We start from the raw sequence: 21,714 nt of genomic DNA, 5'->3' as shown, positions 1-21,714 counted from the left end.
TCCCATTACTCATTTGAATTTTAGTGATGTGTTGTTTTGCTTTAGAGCGCCTAAGTTGGTTAACTAAGGACTTACCAGATTTATCCCCGGGAATATAGAACTTACTCCGACTGCCCAAAAGTTGGCGTTCAATCGGATAAGTAGAAATAAGATTAAGTTAAGTTCGAAGTTCCATTCTTTTCTTATATAACTCCGGATCCTTGACCTGGGCGTATAATTGGTCTATAGCTTTAATCTGATTGATCAGTTCTAAACGTTCTTTGTGAGTCTTTCTTTTCAAATTTGCTGTGTAGGAAATTATTTGACCTCTTTGATATGCTTTCATTGTGTCCCAAACCACCTGACTAGAGGTTTCAGGTAGTGCATTGGTATCTTTTTAATTATTTATTTATTAAATTTTAGAAATTACAAAGAATAAATGTGATGATAAAATAGTAAGAAAAATAATATTAACCCTCCCCCTCCCCTTAACCCTTATCTAAAGAAAGAAAAAAAGGAAAGAAGAAAAAGATTGCCTGGATATCGGATGCTCCATGGAGTTCAAAATAATTTTGATATTTATTTTTACTTTCCCCGATTACTTTATAATTTTATCTTCAAAGGACCTATGTATTTAATCCTATCTTTTGTAAGTATGGGAACCAAATTTTCAAAAATATATCATATTCATTTCTTAGATTATACATAATTTTTTCAAGTGGAATACAACTATGTATTTCATTATTCCAACGATCCATAGTTAAATATAAATCAGATTTCCAAGTAACTGCGATAACTTTTTTGGCTACTGCCAATGCAATTTTTATAAATTTTTTCTGATACTTCTTCAATTTAAGTTTCGGTATTGTCCCTTCAATGTCTCCTAATAAAAATAATAGTGGACTATGTGGGAGTTGTACTCCAGTAATTTGTTCCAATAAAAGTCTTAAATTTATCCAAAATGGTTGAATTTTAAAACAAGACCAAGTAGAATGTAAAAAAGTACCAATTTCTTGATTACATCGAAAACATTGGTCAGACATATTTGAATTTAATCTATTTATTTTCTGTGGTATATATAATTGATGTAAAAAATTATATTGTATTAATCTAAGTCGAACATTTATTGTATTTCTCATACTATCAAAACATAATCTTGACCAGTTTTTTCCATCAATTTTAACATTCAAATCAGATTCCCATTTTTGTCTTGATTTATGAATTCCTAATTTAATTGTCTGTTTTTGAATCAAATTATACATACAAGATGTAATTTTTTTAATTTTTCCTTTCTGAATTAATATTTCTATTTCACTAGGTTTTGGTATCAACATTGTTTGACCCAGCTTTTCTCGTAAATAGGCTTTTAATTGAAAATAACAGAAAAGAGTGTTATTTGATATTTTATATTTATTTTTTAATTGATCAAACGACATCAATATACCTCCTTCAAAACAATCACCTATATATTTAATCCCCTTTTGGAACCAATTATGTAAAAGTTTATTATCCATTGTAAAAGGAATAAGCCCATTTTGAATTAAAGTTCTTTTTGCTAATAAAGATTTCTTTATCTCATCGTCCATATTTACCTTATTCCATAAATCAATCAAGTGTCTTAATATAGGAGATTCTTTTTTTTCCCCGTATCCATTTGGATTCCCATTTATATATAAAATCTTCTGGCGTATTTTCTCCTATCTTATCTAATTCTATTCTAATCCATGCCGGTTTTTCTTCATCAAAAAAACGCAATAAATCTAAGTTGATTTGCTTCATAATAATTCTTAAAATTTGGAAGTTGTAACCCTCTTAAATCAAATTTACAAGTCAATTTTTCCAATGATATTCTTGACATCTTTCCTTTCCAAAGAAATTTCCTTACATATTTATTCAGTTCTTGAAAAAACTTCTGAGGTAATTGTCTTGGTAAAGTTTGAAATAAATATTGCAATCTAGGAAATATATTCATTTTTACAGCATTAACTCTACCTATTAATGTTATTGGTAACATCATCCATTTATCAAGATCCTCTTTTTTTTTTAATAATGGCAAATAATTTTGTTTATATAAATTTTTTACATCATTATCAACTCTAATTCCTAAATATTTTATCCCATTTATTGACCATCGAAATTGAGTTGCTAATTGACATTGATTATAATTTCCTTTGGTAAGGGGTAAAATTTCACTTTTATCCCAATTTACTTTATACCCTGATACTTTCCCATATTCTTCCAATCTAAAAGATAATCTTTGCAAAGATTGCAATGGGTTTGTTAAATAAATCAAAACATCATCAGCAAATAAATTAATCTTATATTCTTCTTGATTAACTCTAAAGCCCCCAATATCGGAATCTGTTCTAATTAATTCAGCTAATGGTTCTATTGCCAATACAAATAAAGCAGATGATAGTGGGCAGCCTTGTCTAGTTGACCTCGTTAAGCAAAATGGTGTTGAAATCTGACCATTTGTAACTACTTTAGCTTGAGGATTAGTATTTAAAGTTTTAATCCATTGTATAAAAGATTTTCCTAACTCATATTTTTCCAATACCTTAAATAAAAAATCCCATTCCAATCTATCAAATGCTTTTTCTGCATCCAAGGCAACTGCTACACTCATTTCCTCTCTTTTTTGTGCCAAATGAATTATACTAAGTAACCAGGTTATATTATCCATTGATTGTCTGTTTTTAATAAAACCTGTTTGATCCATATGTATTAATTTTGGTAAATATTTAGATATTCTATTAGATAAAATTTTTGCTAGTATTTTATAATCTGTATTCAACAAAGAAATAGGCCTAAATGATGTTGGTTTTAAAGGATCTCTATCTTTTTTTTTAGCAATACAGTTATAATCGCTGTTAAAAAAAGATTGTGGGAGTTTATGCATTCTTTCCAATTGGTATATTAATTCCATAAAAGGAGGAATTAATAAATCTTTAAATTTTTTTATAAAATTCAGGAGGAAAACCATCTTCTCCTGGGGATTTATTACTCTAAAGTGATCCTAAAGCTTCTTCAACCTCCTTTAATGTAAAGGGCATATCTAATCCTTTCTGTTCTTCCAAATTTAATTTTGGAAGGGTTATTTGTGATAAAAATTTATCTATCTCAGCAATCTTATTTTGTGGTTCTGATTGATATAGTTCAGTGTAAAAATTTTTTAAAGTTTCATTAATTTCTAAAGGCTTATAAGTAACCTTATTTACACTTGTTCAAATTGCATTTATTGTTTTAGAAGCCTGTTCTGTTTTCAACAGCCAAGCAAGAATTTTATGTGATCTTTCACCTAATTCGTAATATTTCTGTTTAGTTCTCATAATTACTTTTTCTGTACGATATGTCTGGAGTGTATTATATTGTAGTTTTTTATTAATAAGCTGTCTTCATTTTTCTTCTGTCATATATCTTTGAGATTCTTTTTCTAACTTTATGATATCTTTTTCCAATTGATCTATTTCTGCTGCGTATTCCTTCTTAATTTTAGATGTATAACTTATAATCTGACCCCTTAAATATGCTTTCATCGCTTCCCATAATACAATTTTATCCTCAACTGAATGTAGATTTGTATCCAAAAAAAATTGAATTAAATCTCCATCTATAGATCGATTCCTCCTTATCCATCATTATCATTGTCATTATCAAGGGGGAATGATCTGACAGTATTCTTGCTTTATATTCCACACTTTTCACTCTATCTTGAATATTTTTTGATAATAAAAAAATCAATCCTTGAGTAAGTTTTATGTCTATTTGAATAAAATGAATAATCTCTTTCTCTTGGATTAATTTTTCCTCCATATATCAATCAGGTTTAAATATTTCATTAATGATAAAGTTAAGTTTTGTTACTTTTGATTTTGTAGCAACTTTAGTTGACCTATCCAAAACTGGATCTAAACAAAAATTAAAATCTCCACCTATTAATATTTTATCATGTGCATCAGCCAAGTTCAAAAAAACTTCTTGTATGAATTTTGCATCATTTTCATTTGGTGCATAAATGTTCATAAAAGTCCATAATTCTGGAAAAAATTTGACAATGTATAATCACATATCTCCCCCCAGAATCAATTATTACATTTTGTATTTTAATTGGTAAAGATTTATTAACCAAAACTGCAACTCCTCTCGATTTTGAATTAAATGAAGCTGCAATGACATTTCCAACCCAATCTCTCTTTAATTTCTTATGTTCTGTTTCTGTTAAATGTGTTTCTTGTAAAAAAAAAGCTATATCTCCTTTAATTTTCTTAATATATGTTAAAACTCTTTTTCTTTTCACAGGTCCATTAATTCCATTAACATTAAAACATTAAAAATTAAGTAATCATTCATAATACCTTGGGAACTCTTTAAAATTCTCCATGTTGCTATGAGTCTCTCCCCAACCATCCAGGCAAAAAAGAAGAAAAATAGAAGAAAGATAACTAATATATAAGAAAAAAAAACAAAATACCCCCCCCACTAATGTTGCGAATAAAAAGAACACAACATTACCCCCCCCACCATTTTACAGGTCATGGCAATCGCCATGATTGTACACGTGAAACTCGCAGCCATCAATCAGGAGCTCCTCCAGCTCCCCCGCACAGAAAAAGAAAATATATTAGTGAAGAAAAAAAGAAAATAATTAATGTCTCTACTCCCAATTAATACTCCTCGACTATTTTTTTTCCCTTATAAATGTCCATCAAGTCCAACCTTGTTTCAGTCTTCATCATTAGTCCATTTCATTTCTATAATTCTTTACTCCTCTTCATGGACATCAGGTAATTCTTATACAAATTTCTCCGCTTTCCGGTAGTCAACGAAAAAACTTCTTTCTTCGTTATCCAGGAAAATTATCAATTTTGCTGGGTAGCTCAATAAAAATTTATAGCCCTTTTCCCATAAAGATTTTTTCACTGGATTAAATTCCTTCCGCCTCTTCAGAAGATCGTAACTTATGTCTGGATTAAAAAAAAACTCTTTTCCCTTCTATTATCAATGGCCCATTTCTCTTTTTAGCACCTTGAGTAGCTGCCTTCAAGATCATTTCTTTATCTTGGTACCTTAAGCAGTTTATCAAAATTGATCTTGGATTTTGATCTTGTTGAGGTCTTTGTCTTAAAGCTCTGTGTGCTCTTTCAATTTCAATTACTTGACTTCCTTCTTTCATTTCCAAAATTTTCGGAATCCATTCTTGAAAGAATTTTATTGGATTTTCTCCCTCTGTACCTTCCATAAGACCAACAATTTTAATATTATTTTGTCTACTAGAGTTCTCAAGCGCATCCATTTTTTCCAACATCCGTTTTCTTTCTATTGTCCAGGCAAGATTATTGTCTTCTATCTTATCTATTCTTTCAGTGTTTTCTTTCACTTTTACTTCCATCTCTTTAACTTTGTTATCCATCTTCTTTTGTTTTTCCACCACATTATCGAATGTATTCTGCATCCTTCTTATATCTGTTCTTATAGCTTTTAATTCATTCGTCATATATATCAGGATATCTTTTATGTCTCCTTTATTCTCTTCCTTCTTTTCCTCTTCTTCTTCCTCTGAATTTCCCAAAGAGTCTGTTTCTACTTCCAATCCACTTCCAATTTCACTTCCAGCCGTAGTTGGGATTTGTAGTTTTGTTAATATCTGTTCATGCATACTTTCGCGCATGTGTTGTTCTTGCCGTTTCTTCTTAGAGACCGCCGACATTGCTGCAACTTCCTGTCCCGCATCATCAGAAGTGCCATGCACTTCGCCGGGAGGAGATCCAACTTGAGTCCCAGGCTTCGCCGAGACAGTTAGGCCTTTTTCCCTGCCGATTTGCGCAGTCTTCGAAGTAGTAGCTTTCTTCTGTTTCAGTTTAGGAGCCATATCAAAAGATAATCCTGAGTTGCTTATAAATAGTTTCTAGTAGGTATTTGTTAACTCTTCTTCATTTAAACCCTATTTCATTACTTTTTACAAGGGAGCTGGATTCCCAATGTCTCGATCTTACGTCATCACGTGACGCCCCCCCCCCCCCCCCCCCCGTGCATTGGTATTCAAAAAGAAAGTTATCTGATCCTCCATAAATTTTACAAAGTCGTTATCCGACAACAAGGTCAGATTAAAACGCCAGTGTTTATTTACTTGAGGGAGGCCAGAGAGAACTATGGACAATGTAAGTGGGGCATGATCTGAAATCAATATACTCTTATAGTCACAAGAACGGACAGATGGGATCAATTGATTATCAATTAAAAAATAGTCGATTCTAGTAAATGTATGGTGAACTTGTGAGAAAAAGGAGTAATCTCTTTCATGTGGATGAAAGAAACACCAAATATCAGATATTCCATAATTAGAAAGAAAAGATTGAATAAATAAAGCAGATTTACTTAATTGTCTAGGGATAGAAGAAGATCTGTCCAAAACTGGATCTAGCCAACAGTTAAAGTCACCACCCAATATAAGAGAGTATGAACTTAGTTCTGGCAATAAAGAAAAAAAAACGGTCAAAAAACCCTACATCATCCGAGTTAGGAGCGTAAAGGTTGGCTAAGACCACCCATGTATTATAAAGTTTCCCCGAAACAATAATAAAACGACCATTAGGATCAGATATCTTATTGTGAAGCTCAAAAGAAACATTTTTGTTTATAAGAATTGAAACGCCCCTTGCCTTGGCTTGAAAAGTTGAATGAAAGTGTTGTCCTGCCCATCGTGCCATAAGACGAGAATTATCTGAGTGACGAATATGTGTTTCTTGTAAAAAGACTACCTCTGCTCTAAGCTGTTTAAGATGTGCGAACATTCTCCCCCTTTTAACCGGATGATTCAAACCCTTAACATTCCAGCTGACAAAGTTCAATGGACTAACCATTGAACATAAGAAAAAAAAGGATAGCAGGCATTAAACCACATCTGAAATTTATATGTAATTCTGGGGCAAAAGTATAGAAGAAAAAAAACAGGATGAAATTACATCCTGTATAGTACAAATATGTCAAAATTCCGTATATAATATTAGCATTGGAGTTCCCACCCACACCCTCTAAACCTACAACAAGAAAGCTGCAAATATAAAGCAGCAAGCTCTCCCCGAGAAAAACTAACCCCCTACTAGACTTCCAATTAGGTAACATCTTAATTATCTCCACTCCAACTGTTGATACAGTAATGGAAATAAACACCAAAAAGCTTTAAGAGTTACAAAGATTTACCTTAACAAGAAAAAACAATACATTCAAAGTTTGTAAATCTTAAAGTATAATAATGGTCTAAAAAAAAAATTACCCCAACCTTCCCGCTAGAGTTGATAAACCGAAAAAAAAGATCATCTATAAACTCAGTTATACAGAAAAAGAACTTTAACGTCAAAGTAAGTAATCCAACCGAAAAATAAAAATAAGAAAAAAAACAAATAGCATCTTGAAACACAGGGAAAAAAACCACCAAAGAAAAATCCATTCCAGAGGAATTTGATCTAAGCCCAAAACTGAGTTTAAAGGTACAACATCAACTGCTGCTTAAGGTTAAAATAATCTAACTGGAGAGAAAAAAAATCATCACCTTTAAAGAACTAAAATTATGTAAGATAGATACTAAAATTGAGAAAAAGGAAAAAAAAAACACTTCAATAGGACAATGCAATATAATTAAGCTACTAATTAAATAGATGCGACAAGCTACATTTTAAATTTTTTTAAAAATCAAGATTTGTAGAAATTAGAGACTGAAGTCTGAAAAGAAAAACAAAAAACCATTCAAAGACGTCATCACTTCACGAATCGATATCAATTTTTAAATGCGACACTGACTACATTTTGAAATAAAGTCTCCAAAGACGTTTAAGAGGTGTCTAATTACAAAGTTTCAGTCAGCTCTATTTAAGGAAAGTGAAAATGCCCATACTGAAAAACAGAAATCTATTGTATTGAAATATATTGAGTGAAATGGATAATGAAAAAGATAGAAATAAAGATTAGAATATTAGAAAAAATAACCGTTATCTAAACAGAAACGAAAAAGGCTGAAAAGAAAAAAAAAATCATATATCATATCTGAGGAACTCGAAGTAGCAGATAGGCTATCAATGAAGGCCTGCGCCTCTGCAACCGAATCAAAATGTTTAAAATCGCCGTTCCTAAGCTTGTTTCGGAGCCGGGCTGGATAGGCGAGAGACGGATGAAGTCCACGATCGTAGAGAACTTTCATTACTCCTCTGTATTCAGCACGTTGACTCATAACTCATAGCTGCATAGTCCTCTACTAAACGGATAGCATGACCTTTATATTGAAGCGTTTTACCTCGGCGAGCTTCTTTAATTAGTAAATCCTTGATTTGGTAACGATGGAGGTGAATTATCACTGGACATGGTCTCTGGCCATCCGCTGAGCGAGATGTAAAGATATGGTGCGCTCGATCAATCTCTGGAGGACTGGAAAGTATTTCGCTTCCAAAAATCTCACACAGAAAGTTTGAGAAAAATTCGACAGGAGATCCCCCTTCAACAGTCTCAGGCAAGCCGAGAATTCGAAGATTTTGGTGTCTACTCCTGCTTTCAAGGTCCATAGCTTTAAGAGTTAACTTGCTATTATGCTCCTTTAGGGTAGAGCAAACTCTTTCCAGGTCTTTACAACGACGGTCTAGTTTCTCCATGACTTCTTCAACATGTGATAAACGTTGAGCGTGATTCTCCAGTGTAGAGTTGATTTTATCCAGTTTCAGTTCCAACAAACTAAATTGAGAAAACATATCTTTTCGGGTTTGTTCTAACAGCAACACAATTTCACTCAAGGTTGCTCCCGATGGAGTGTCTTTTTTTGCCGATTTAGTAGGCTTAGATACACTCATTGTGCAGCCAGCAACTTCAATAGTGGGAGGAAGAGTAAGAAATAAATGCAGGTATATGAAATGGAGCGGAGCAATAGTTTTAGCAACTTAAGCTACCGCCATCTTAACCGGAAGCCCACTTCCCAGATCTTGAATGGGATTATTAGACGACATTATAAAGGATTCAGAACAGACCATTCAATGAGGTACATCAAACCAGGAAAAAGTATCCACAAAAGTACTCTGGAATTGATTAACACCACTGCTCACCCCTCTCTCCAACGTGAGTGCACACATGCACATTGTAAGGTGGGGAAGGAGAAGTAGACGTAGTAAAAGGATTTCAATCAGTTCCAGCAGTTGGCTTGCTTCTTCCCTACATTGCCTCCAAAGCCCCCTCACTCCCCTATTCACCATTCTTGCACCTTGAGTGGATGGTGGGAATAGATTTGATAACATTTAATGTGACCAATGGATACCACGTACAAATTTTGAGTTACCCAGATTATTAGCAGAGTTTGCAACTGCAGTGAACAGCACCAAGTGGACAGCAATTGAAAGATCTGAGCAGTTATCTCAGGAACTGATTCAGCTTTTACAGAAAAGATTGATCCAGCCTTACGAGGTACATATTGTGGTCACCATATTCTGAAAAGGTCAGACAATGGGCAGGGGAGAGAACTGCTGATGCTGGAAATATGAGCAGCAGAAAATGCTGAAGTTGATCAGCTTAATGTTTTCAAGCATTTTCTCATTTTTTTCTGTTTTCTGTTTCTAGTTATGTGAAGGGCAGGTCATGCCTCACAATACTAATTCACTTCTTTGAGAAAATGACGAAACATATCAATGAAGGCAGAGTAGTGGATATATGGATTTAGTAAAGCATTTGACAAAACTTCCCATGGCAGACTCATACAGGAAGTCAAGAGGCATCTAGGAAAACCAAACTCTGTGAATTCAAAATGGGCGCCATGGTGGAATAGTGGTTAACACAATGCCATTACAGCTCGAGAGTTCAGTCCCAGCGCTGCCAGCAAGGAGTCTCTGTACGTACTCCCTATGGAATGCATGGGTGTTCCCTGAATGCTCCAGTTTGCTCCCATAATCCAAACAAGTACTGGGTAGGTTAATCGGTCATTGTAAATTTTTCTGAGATTAGGTTAGGGTTAAATCAGGGATGTCGGGTATTGTTAGGGTGGAGCAGCTTGAAGGGCTGGAAGGGTCTACACACTGTATCACTAAATAAATAAAATTGACCTTGCCACGGAGGGTGGTTGTAGATGGAAAGTCGTCTGCCTGGAAGTCAGTGACCACTGGTGTTCTGAGACTCTTTCTCTTTGTGATTTTTATAAATGACTCTGGCTTGTTAGAGTTATTGGGGAGGGCTTAAACTAATTTGGCAAGGGGGTGGAAACTGGAGTGGAAGGACTCAAGGTAGGACGTATGGCAAAAAGAAAAGATAGCTTTGCAGGTAAGACTGTCAGGAAGGGCAGGCGAATGATAAGATAAGGGATGTAGAATCAAAAAAGTAGCAAATACAGTACTCAAAGTATTATATTTCAATACAAAGAGTATAGGAAAAAAGGATGATCTTGTTGCACTTTTAGAGATTGTCAGGTATGATGCTGTGGCTATCACTGAATCATGGCTGAAGGATGGTTGTAGTTGTAAGCTAAATGTCCAAGGTTGCACATTATATTGGAGGGATAGGAAGGTAGGCACAGGGGGTGACGTGGCTCTGCTGGTACAGAATGGCATCAAGTCATCAGAAAGATGTGACATGGGATTGGAAGATGTTGAATCCTTGTGGGTTGAGTTAAGAAACTGCAAGGGTAAAAGGACCTTCTAGGCAGTTATATATAGGCCTCCAAACAGCTGGATATTGACTACAGATTACAACTGGAAATAGAAAAGGTGTGTCAAAAGGGCAATATTATAGTAGTCATGGGAGATTTTATCATTGAGGTAGATTGGGAAAATCAGTTTGGTAATGGATCTTAAGAGAGTGAATTTGTTGATGGCTTTTTAGAGCGGCTTGTCATTAAGATAAACCAAAGGTGATTAGGGAGCTTAAGGTAAAGGAACATTTAAGAGCCAGTGATCACAATATGATTGAGTTCAACTCGAAATTTGATAGGGAAAAAGTCTGACATAGCAGTATTTCAGTGGAGTAAAGGAAATTACAGTGGTATGAGAGAGGAGTTCGCCAAAGTAAATTGGAAGATGCTGGCAAAGATGACAGCAAAGCAGCAATGGCTTGAGTTTCTGGGAAAAGTGAAGGTGGTGCAGGATAGATGTATTCCAAAAACAAATACTCAAATAGCAAACCAGTAAAACTGTGGCCAACAAGGGAAGTCAAAGTTAATGTAAAAGCAAAAGAGAGAGCATACAACAAAGAAAAAATTAGCAGGAAGATAGATTTGAAAGCTTTTAAAAACCTACAGAAACAAACTAAAAGAATCATTCAGAGGGAGAAGATGAAATATGAAAGCAAGCTAGCAAACAATATCAAGGGGATAAAAAAGCTTGTTCAAGTATATATTAAAAACAAAAGAGATGAGAATGGATACAGGAGCACTAGAAAATGAGACCAGAGAGATAATGGGGGACATGGAGATGGCAGATGATCTAAATGAATATTTTGCATCAGTATTCACTGTGGAAGTCATTAGCAGTGTGCCAAGTGTGCTAACGTGTGAGGGGAGAGAAGTGAATGCAGCTAATATTTACAAGGGACATGATGTTCAAAAAGCTGAAAGACTTAAAAGTGCTAAGTCACCCAGACCATAAGACATAGGAGCAGAACCAGGCCATATGGACAATTGAGTCTGCTCCGCCATTCAATCATGGCTGATCCTCAACCCCAGTTCCCAGCTTTCTCCCTGTAACCTTTAATGTCATGTCCAATCAAGAACCTATCAACCTCTGCCTTAAATACACTCAACTACCTTGGCTCTACAGCTGTTTGTGGCAACAAATTTCCACAGGTTCACCACCCTTTGGCAAAAGAAATTTCTCCGCATCTACTTTGAAAGGGCATCCCTCTATCCTGAGGCAATGCTCATCTGTCCGAGACTCTCCCACCCTGGGAAACATCCTTTCCACATCTACTCTGTCTAGCCCTTTCAACATTCAAAAGGTTTCAGTGAGATCCCTCCCTCAACTTTTGAATTCCAGCAAGTACAGACCGTGCCATCAAACGTTCTTTGTCTGATAACCCTTTCATTTCTGGAATCATCCTTGTGAACTTCCTCTGGACCCCCTCCAATACCAGCACATCTTTTCTAAGATGAGGGGCCCAAAACTGTTCCCTGGTGAGGTGAGGCCTCACCAGTGCCTTATAAAGCCTCAGCATCATATCCTTGCTCTTGTATTCTAGACCTCTTGAAATGAATGCTAACATGGCATTTGCCTTCCTCACCGACTAAACCTGCAAGTTAACTTTCAGGGTGTTCTGCACAAGGACTCCCAAAACCCTCTACATCTCAGATTCCTGTATTTTCTCCCCATTTAGAAAATAGTCTGCACATTTACTTCCAGTACCAAAGTGCATGACCATGCATTTTCAAACATTGTATTTCATTTGGCAACTTCTTGCCCATTCTCCAAATCTGTCTAAGTCCTTCTGCATCCTACCTGTTTTCCTCAACACTACCTGCCCCTACACCAATTTTTGTATCATCTGCAAACTTGGCAACAAAGCCATCTATTCCATCATCTAAATAATATATATAGACAGCATAAAATGTAGTCCCAACACCAACCCCTGCAGAATACCACCAGTCACTGGCAGCCAACCAGAAAAGGATCCTTTTATTCCCACTTACTGCCTCCTACCAATCAGCCAATACTCTAAGCATGTCAGTAACTTTCCTGTAATACCATGGGCCCTTAACTTGGTAAGCAGCCTCATGTGTGGGACCTTGTCAAAGGCCCTCTGAAAATCCAAATATACAACTTTATCCCCTTTATCTATCCTACTTGAAATCTCCAAAGAATTTCAACAGGTTCATCAGACAGGATTTTCCCTGAAGGAAACCATGCTGACTTTGTACCATCTTGTCCTGTGTCACGAACCTCATCCTTAACAATTGACTAATGTCATCCCAACAAGGTCAGAGTAACTGGTCTATAATTTTCTTCCTGCTGCCTTTCGGCTTTCTTAAAGAGTGGAGTGGCATTTTCAATTTTCCAGTCCTCTGGTGCCATGTCAGAGTTCAATGATTTTTGAAAGATCATTTCTAATGCCTCCACAATCTCTAATGCTACCTCTTTGAGAACTCAGGGTGCAGCTCATCTGGTCCAGGTGAGTTATGTACCTTTAGGTCTTTCAGTTTTTTTGAGCACCTTCTCTCTTGTAATAGTAACTGCACCCACTTCTCCTTCTTCACACACTACAACATAAGGCATACTGTTAGTGTCTTCACAGTGAAGACTGATGCAAAATACTCATTTAGTTCATCAGCCGTGTCCTGTCATTATTTCTCCTGCCTCATTTTCCAGCAGTCCTATATCCACTATCATTTCTCTTTTAACATACTTTTAAAAGCTTTTACTTTGATATTATTTGATAGCTTGCTTTCATATTTCATCTTCTCCCTTCATGACCAGATGAACTTCACCCTAGGGTTCTGAAAGAAGAAGAGTTTGTGGAGGCATTAGTAATGATCTTTCAAGAATCATTGCACTCTGCATGCTTCCAAAGGACTGGAAAATTACAAATGTCATTCCACTCTTTAGGAAAGGAGGGAGGCAACAGAAAGGAAATTATAGACCAGTTAGCCTGACCCTCAATGGTTGGGAAGATGTCGGAGTCAATTCTTAAGGATGAGTTCATGAAGTACTTGGTGACACAGGACAAGATAGGCCAAAGTCGGTATGGTTTCCTTAAGGGAAAATCTTGCCTCAAGTCCATTAGAATTCTTTGAGGAGATTACAAGTGGGATAGATAATGGGGATGCAGTGAATATTATATACTTGGATTTTCAGAAGGCCTTTGACAAGGTGCCATAAATGAGGATACCTACCACGTTAAGAGCTCATGGTGTTACTGGCATAGTTAGAGCATTGGCTGATTGGTAAGAGGCAACGAGTGGGAATAAAATAATCCTTTTCTGGTTGGTTACCAACGACTAGAAGTTTTCTACAGGGGTCAGTGTTGGGACCACTTCTTTTTATGCTGTATGTCATTGATTTAGATGATGGATAAGATGGCTTTGTTACCAAGTTTGCAGATGATATGAAGATTGGTGGAGGGGCAGGTACTGTTGAGGAAGCAGGAAGGCTGCAGAAGGACTTAGACAGATTAGGAGAGTGGGCAAGAATGTGACAAATGAAATACAATATTGGAAAACGCACAGTCATGCACTTTGGTAGAAGAAAATAATGTGTAGATAATTTTCTAAACAGGGAGAAAATCCAAAAATCTGAGATGCAAAAGGGCTTGGGAATCCTTGTGCAGAAGACCCTAAAGAATAACTTGCAGGTTGAGTCAATGGTGAGGAAGGCAAATGCAGTATCAGCATTCATTTCAAGAGGTCTATCATATAACAGCAGGGATGTGATACTGAGGCTTAATAGGCACTGCTGAGGCCTTACCTTGAATATTATGAACAGTTTTGGGCTCCTCATCTAAGAAAAGACATGCTGGCATTGGAGAGGGTTTAGAGGAGGTTCACAAGGATGATTCTGAAAGTGAAGGGTTATCACTGCACATCAATGGAGATCAAAATTATGAAGAGTTTTAATTAATTAAACACAGAAGTTTTCTTAGATGCAGATCAATAGCTGGAAGGTATACATGCTTGATCATCACAAAAGGACCAGTTTAGGAGACACAAGGAAATCTGCAGACGCTGGAAATTCAAGCAACACACAAAATGCTGGTGGAACGCAGCAGGTCAGGCAGCATCTATAGGAAGAAGCACTATCGATGTTTTGCGCCGAGGTCCTTCGTCAGGACAAAGGGTCTCGGCCTGAAACGTGAACTGTACTTTTTCCTATAGATGTTGCCTGGCCAGTTTAGGAGACATTAAGTTTAACCTGTCATTAAATAGCAATACCCTACAGAGAGGTGCAAACAAAATCTATAACAGGATACAAATCAAAGTACTAGAAAAAGAAAAAAATTACAAGTATGGGGAAAGGGATGAGTAATTACTTCAGATAGTACAGGTAGTCCGAGTTATGAACGTCCAACTTACAGACAACTCGTACTTACGAACCAAGGAAGGAGAACGCCGTCCACCATTTTAAGTCGGATCGTGACACCGTCCGCCATTTTAAGTCGGTGCCGTTGACACTGTGTTGAGTGTTTAACTTTGTATTTGGCTTGAATTTTTCTTAGTAAGATTCACCCTGACCCCGCACGCCCACCCCCCTTCCAGTTGGCCGGTGGCGCAGTGAGATCAGCGCCGGGCTGGAGAACGGAGGTTCCCAAGTTCGACCAGTGATAGACCGCTCCCATGCCGGGATGATGTCAATCCAGTGACTCCCACACCATCCGTGCTGGGTTGATGTCGAGCACGCAACTCAACCTCGTTAAAAAAAAACTGCCGCCTCCAGTTTAAATTCCCACGCGGAATATTGTGGATGATCAAATACCCAAACCCAGCACAGCCCCCACTTGTCCCATTTAGCCTGTCTCAATGCGGTGGTCCTTAAGACCCAGTGGACCTCAGGAGCCAGCGTGGCTCGGGACCACCCGCCCGCAGTGTTTCTGTTCCATTGATGGGAAGCAATCATGATTGAATATAGAGTGGAAATAATAAAGCGTTTGGAAAGAGATGAAACGCCATCCGTCATTGGAAAAGTGTTAGGCTACAGTCAGTCAACGATCGGAACAATTTTAAAGGATAAAGTGAGAATAATGGAGCATGTGAAAGGCACTGCCCTGATGAAAGCTACAATTATTACTAAACAACACAGTGGTTTAATTATTGGAAGACATGTTTCTTAAGTGTTTCACATGCATAGAAAGGTAAAATATATACTATATACTAAGACAAACGTTTGACTAACTGACTCTAAATAATACCGGATGTACTTGTTCCAACTTCCATACAAATCCAACTTAAAGACGGACTCAGGAACGGAACCTGTACATAACCTGGGGACTGCCTGTACTGAGGAATAAATTGAGGACAGAGATGAGGAACTGCTTTTCCCGAAGAGTGGTGAATTTGTGGAGCAAACACGAGAAAATCTGCAGATGCTGGAAATTCAAGCAACACACACAAAATGCTGGTGGAACACAGCAGGCCAGGCAGCATCTATAGGGAGAAGCACTGTCCACGTTTTGGGCCGAGACCCTTAGTCAGAACTAACTGAAAGGAAAGATACTAAGAGATTTGAAAGTAGTGGGGGGAGGGTGAAATGCAAAATGATAGGAGAAGACCGGAGGGGGTGGGATGAAGCTAAGAACTGGAAAGGTGATTGGCGAAAGTGATACAGAGCTGGAGAAGGGAAAGGATCATGGGATGGGAGGCCTCGGGAGAAAGAAAGGGGGAGGGGAGCACCAGAGGGAGATGGAGAACAGGCAGAGAGATGGGCAGAGAGAGAGAAAAAAACCAAACAACCAAATATGTCAAGGATGGGGTAAGAAAGGGAGGGGCATTAACGGAAGTTAGAGAAGTCAATGTTCATGCCATCAGGTTGGAGGCTACTCAGCCGGTAGATAAGGTGTTGTTCCTCCAACCTGAATGTGGCTTCATCTTGACAGTAGAGGAGGCCATGGATAGACATATCAGAATGGGAATGGGACGTGGAATTAAAATGTGTGGCCACTGGGAGATCCTGCTTTCTCTGGTGGACCGAGTGTAGGTTTTCTGCGAAACGGTCTCCCAGTCTGCGTCGGGTCTCACCAATATATAAAAGGCCACACCGGGAGCACCAGACGCAGTATACCACACCAGCCGATTCACAGGTGAAGTGTCGCCTCACCTGGAAGGACTGTCTGGGGCCCTGAATGGTGGTGAGGGAGGAAGTGTAAGGGCAGGTGTAGCACTTGTTCCGCTTACAAGTGCCAGGAGGGAGATCGGTGGGAAGGGATGGTGGGGAACAAGTGGACAAGGGAGTTGCGTATGGTGAGGGCAGATGTGTGGGAAATGGGAGAGATTCCCACACATCTGCCCTCACCCCACTCGGGATAGGGTTCCCCTTGTCCTCACCTACCAACCCACCAGCCTCCAGGTCCAATGTATAATTCTCCGAAACTTCCGCCACCTCCAATGGGATCCCACTATCAAGCACATCTTTCCCTCCATAGGGATCGCTCCCTACGCGACTTCCTTATATACTGGCTGGGTTGCCTCCAACCTGATGGCATGAACATTGACTTCTCTAACTTCCGTTAATGCCCCTCCTCCCTTTCTTACCCCATCCTTGACATATTTGGTTGTTTGGTTTTTTTCTCTCTCTCTCTGTCCATCTCTCTGCCTGTTCTCCATCTCCCTCTGGTGCTCCCCCCGCCTCTTTCTTTCTCCCTAGGCCTCCCGTCCCATGATCCTTTCCCTTCTCCAGCTCTGTATCACTTTCGCCAATCACCTTTCCAGCTCTTCGCTTCATCCCACCCCCTCCGGTCTTCTCCTATCATTTCGCATTTCCCCCTCCCCCCACTACTTTCAAATCCCTTACTATCTTTCCTTTCAGTTAGTCCTGACGAAGGGTCTCGGCCCAAAACGTTGACAGTGCTTTTCCTTATAGATGCTGCCTGGCCTGCTGTGTTCCACCAGCATTTTGTGGGTGAATTTGTAGAATTGCTTGCCCAATGAAGCATTGGAAGCTACTTCAGTAAATATATTAACAAGGTTGGATAGATTTTTGCATAGGAGGAGAATTAAGGGTTATGGGGAAAAGGCAGGTAGGTGGAGACGAGTCCATGGTCAGATCAGCAAACATCTTATTGAATGGCAGAACAGGATTGATGGGCCAGGTGACCTACTCTTGCCCCTATTTCTTACATTCTTACTCAATTTTACCTGATAAATCCATCATTACTTGGTACACCTCATCGTATCTTAGTAGGCTCACCTGTGTAGGCTGGTTTAAAGCCAGGAGGCGGGGGCCATGCTGAAGGACCTGCCGTGCTGTGAAAATCTTCGTCACACTGTGGACGAGACTGGCTGCCATTCTGTCGGCTTCGCAAACACGTCATATACATCAAATAGGCAAGGCCAAATAGTAAGAGCATCACTATAATATTGGATGAATTGCTGAAAACCATGGAATTTTCATGCTTAGACGGCTGATGAATGAATCCAGAATTTGCTTTTCGTCTACGAAGACCTTCCTCAGTAAGATCTAAAACATATTCCAAACCACAAGATCCTCTCAAAATGTAAGGATCTTCCGGGAAGTTGTAACCTTCACAACTGACTGTAACTGCTCCAAATCGGTAAGCAATGTCCATATCTGCCTTGCATTCCCACTGTGTAGGAAAGGGAGAAACAGAATTAGGATTGTTTTTCAATACAGACAAATAAATTATTAAAACCTCAGCTTGTGACAAAGATTCTTCAGCAGTATAAGAGCAGTCATAGAACCATTGTTGTCGCAGAGATTCTCAAATGAGGACACATCTACTCCTTGTTATTCAAGGTCTTGTGCTTTCTCCACTTTTCAACTTAAGTTGCTGAAAAACCTTTTCTAAACTAAGAATCTGCAGCCTTTTTTTTCTTCGACATGATCAAGATATTATAGGAACAACTGTAGTTTGGTTACTATATTCAGAACAAGTGGTTGGGAAACTACACCGAACAAGCAAGACACTGGAGGAACTCAGCAGGGGGGAGGGAAATGAAATGGCAATGTCTCAAGTCAAGATCCTTCATCTGTGCCTGAACTACTAGGTTCCTCCAACATCTTGATTAATACTCCAAACTCCTAAAGCAGCAGGCAGTTCTGTCTCCTGTTTTAGTTCAAAGTGTGCATATACCATTCATTTACCTACCTGCACATCATAGCCATCCCAGCCTTTATTATAACACTGCACAATCTGCGGAACAAAGGAATTGCAGCCAGCTGTGCCACCAACACAATACAGCTGGGACACCGGGCTCGTTCTCCGGCCACGTGTATATCGTCCACTGTATAGTGTCAGAGTTTGGACTTCTCGAAGGAGGACCCTTTCTGTGAAAAAGATAAATATTGCCATTTAATCTCAAAGTTCCCTTGTGAGTTGACAATGAGAGGTGGAGGGAAGAGAAAGGGACAGATGAAGGGAGGGATCGATGGGGGGGTTGTGAGACCAATAGGGAGGGTGAGATTGATAGGCTGACGTAGTGAAAGGCAAATACCAGGAAAATCCTATCCCTGTTCTTTCTCAGGAAAGTGGGGTAAGAAAGTGTGGGTACACAGGTGTCTGCAAGGACTCCATCAATTACAGTGCTGGGGAAAACCCATTTTCCGATGAAGGAGGTAATCTCCAACGTCCTGGAGTGGAAAACTTTACCCTGACAACAGATGACAGAAATTGAGAGAAAGAAACGGGTTTCTTATAAAAGATAGGCTGGAAAAATATGTATTTTAGGCAGCTGTTGGAGTCAGCGAGGTTGTAATAAATGCCAATGTATAGTCTCTCTCAGAGAAGCTAGAAAGATATAAATAAGGGAAAGAGAGTTGTCAAAAATAGTCCAAAGAAATTTGAAGGCAAGGTGGAACTTGGTAGCAAAGTTGATAAAATTGACAAATTGACTCAAAGCTGCAGGAACAAAATTAGAAAAAATTATTACTATAATAGGGTTTATTATTGTTACATACCAAGAGTCAGTGAAAAGCTCGTCTGGTATACTGTTTGTACAGATCATTATACAGTGCATTGAGGAAGAAAAGGGTTAAAGAATAAGTTATGGAGAAAGTGCAGTGCAGGTAAACAATAAAGTGAAAGATCCTAGCAAGGTAGATTGTGTGGTCAAGAATTATTCTTATTGTATCAGGGAACCATTTTATAATAGTGTAGAAGCTGCCTGTGGCACATGTTTGCAGTGTTCTGCCTGATGATGGGAGAAGAGACAATGTCCAGGAAAGAAGCAACCTTTGATTATGCTGGTTGTTTTACTGAGGAAGCAAGAAGTGTTTAGAGTCCATGAAGGAGGCTGGTTTCCATGACGTGCTGAGCTTTATCCACAATTCTCCAGTTTCTTGCGATCACATTTAGAGTAGATACCAAACCCAGCCACGTTACATCAAGATAAAAGGGAGCGGGATGGGTGCGTATGTGGTGGCGTATGAGATCAGCAGCAGATGTCACAGTCAGACCCTTCACTTGGGCCACTTTCTGTAGTTAATCTCACAACACTAGGCAAGGTAATTTGAAGGCAGAATTAGCTCAATCCTAGTTATAGTTTCTTTACACATGAAGCATAAATGGTTCACAGGGAGAAATTTTTGCACAGGGAGGGTGTTGAAAGCTGGGAGCATTGCCTAAAGAGGTGGGAGGCAGAATATTCAACGAAACCCAATGCAAGTATATGATATTAATACAGTCCCTTGGGAGGCATGGGTAGGGTGGGAAGAAGGGCCGATGTACACGATGACTTAGTCTAAGATGCAGATCTGAAACCTTATATGACAATAAGGCAAAGGAGCAAATTAAACCATCAGGCCATCAAGTCTATTCCCTTATTCTATCATGGCTGAATTATCATGCCCTAAACTCCATTCTCCTGCCTCCTCCCCATAACCTTTGACACTGATTAATCAAGAACCTATCAACCTTCGCTTTAAATATACTCAATGACTTGGTCTCCAGATTCACCGCTCTCTGGCTAAAGAAATTCCTCATCTCTATTCTAATGGACGTGATAGGCAGGCGAGGAGAAGAGTCTAGAGTGGGGAATAGAAGAGGAAAGGGGGAGGTGAAAAGAGGAAAAAAAATACCGGAAGGAGAATTCGATGTTAGAGGGAATATGTCTTGCTCCTCCACCCTGAGAGTGGCCTCATCGTGGCAGAAGAGCAGACCATGGGCAGCAATTAAAATGTTTGGCCACCAGGAAATTCCGATTTTGGTAGATGGAGCGGAGGTGCTCGTCGAAGTGGTGTCCCAATTTACATTGGGTCTCACCAATTTAGAGAAGGCCGCATCGGGTACAATAGACGAGGCCAGCAGCTTCGCAGGGGAAGTGTTGCTCACCCGGAAGGACAGTTTGGGGCTCTGAATGGGCAGGTGTAGCACCTGGGCCGCTTGCAGGGATAAGTGCCGGGAGGGACGAATGGACAGGGGAATCACGGAGGGGGCGGGGAAGTAAAGCCAAGGCTTCTGGCCGCTCACCCAGGGATCAGCACCCTTCCATCCCCAACAGCCCCGGCACCTGAAGCATTCCAAACTCTGGCTCTTTCCTTGGAGTCCGTGAAGAGCCCAGAAACAGGAGCTGAACGAGGTAGCCATCGCTTACCGGAATCGGTCGCCGCCCCCACCACAGCTCCGAAGCACAACAACACCGCAACACCCAGGCCGCCCATCTTCACCGCTTCTGCCCGTTGCGCATGCGCCCAGCCTGGCCGGCCATCACAACAATGCTGCGACGTCACCTTTCCGGGGTGTTACGTCATTGTCGCTCCACCCCTGACTGAGGCTGAGTCCGCTGACGTGAGCTGGGAGGGTGGAGGGAGCATATCGGTCAGTGTCCCGGAGTCCTGAGGACACACACCCAACAGCTTCTTCCCCTCAGCCCTCAGATTTCCGAATGGAGAATAAACCCCTTACTTTCTATATTTTTGCAGTACTTACTTAATATATATTTACTTCTTACCGTAATTTGCAATAATAATGATTTATTATTATGTACTGTATTGCAAAGTGCCATATCACAATCAATTTCACAACATATGCCAGGTATATAAAACATATAAAAATTATTGAAGAAAATACAGCTATATAAGGAATGCAAAAAAGTCAAGGAGGAAGTTAAGAGTATTCAGA

At 39.0% G+C, this 21,714-nt stretch overlaps 1 protein-coding gene across 1 annotated transcript in view; it reads right to left on the bottom strand.

The window, feature by feature from the left end:
• Positions 1–21,324, bottom strand: part of saraf (store-operated calcium entry-associated regulatory factor) — a 36,216-nt gene extending 14,892 nt beyond the window's left edge. Inside the window, exons 1-3 of the mRNA XM_073024628.1 lie at positions 21,188–21,324; positions 18,745–18,923; positions 17,826–18,222 (exon numbers count right to left, since the gene is read on the bottom strand). Coding sequence (XP_072880729.1) covers positions 17,826–18,222; positions 18,745–18,923; positions 21,188–21,254 — 643 coding nt within the window. The 5' untranslated portion in view covers positions 21,255–21,324. The remainder of the gene's footprint in view (positions 1–17,825; positions 18,223–18,744; positions 18,924–21,187) is intronic.
• Between the last annotated feature and the right edge of the window lie 390 nt (positions 21,325–21,714).

Source organism: Hemitrygon akajei, chromosome 2 (genome assembly GCF_048418815.1).
Source record: "Hemitrygon akajei chromosome 2, sHemAka1.3, whole genome shotgun sequence".
Classification (NCBI taxonomy): domain Eukaryota; kingdom Metazoa; phylum Chordata; class Chondrichthyes; order Myliobatiformes; family Dasyatidae; genus Hemitrygon; species Hemitrygon akajei.
This window is presented reverse-complemented; position numbering and strand designations above follow the sequence as displayed.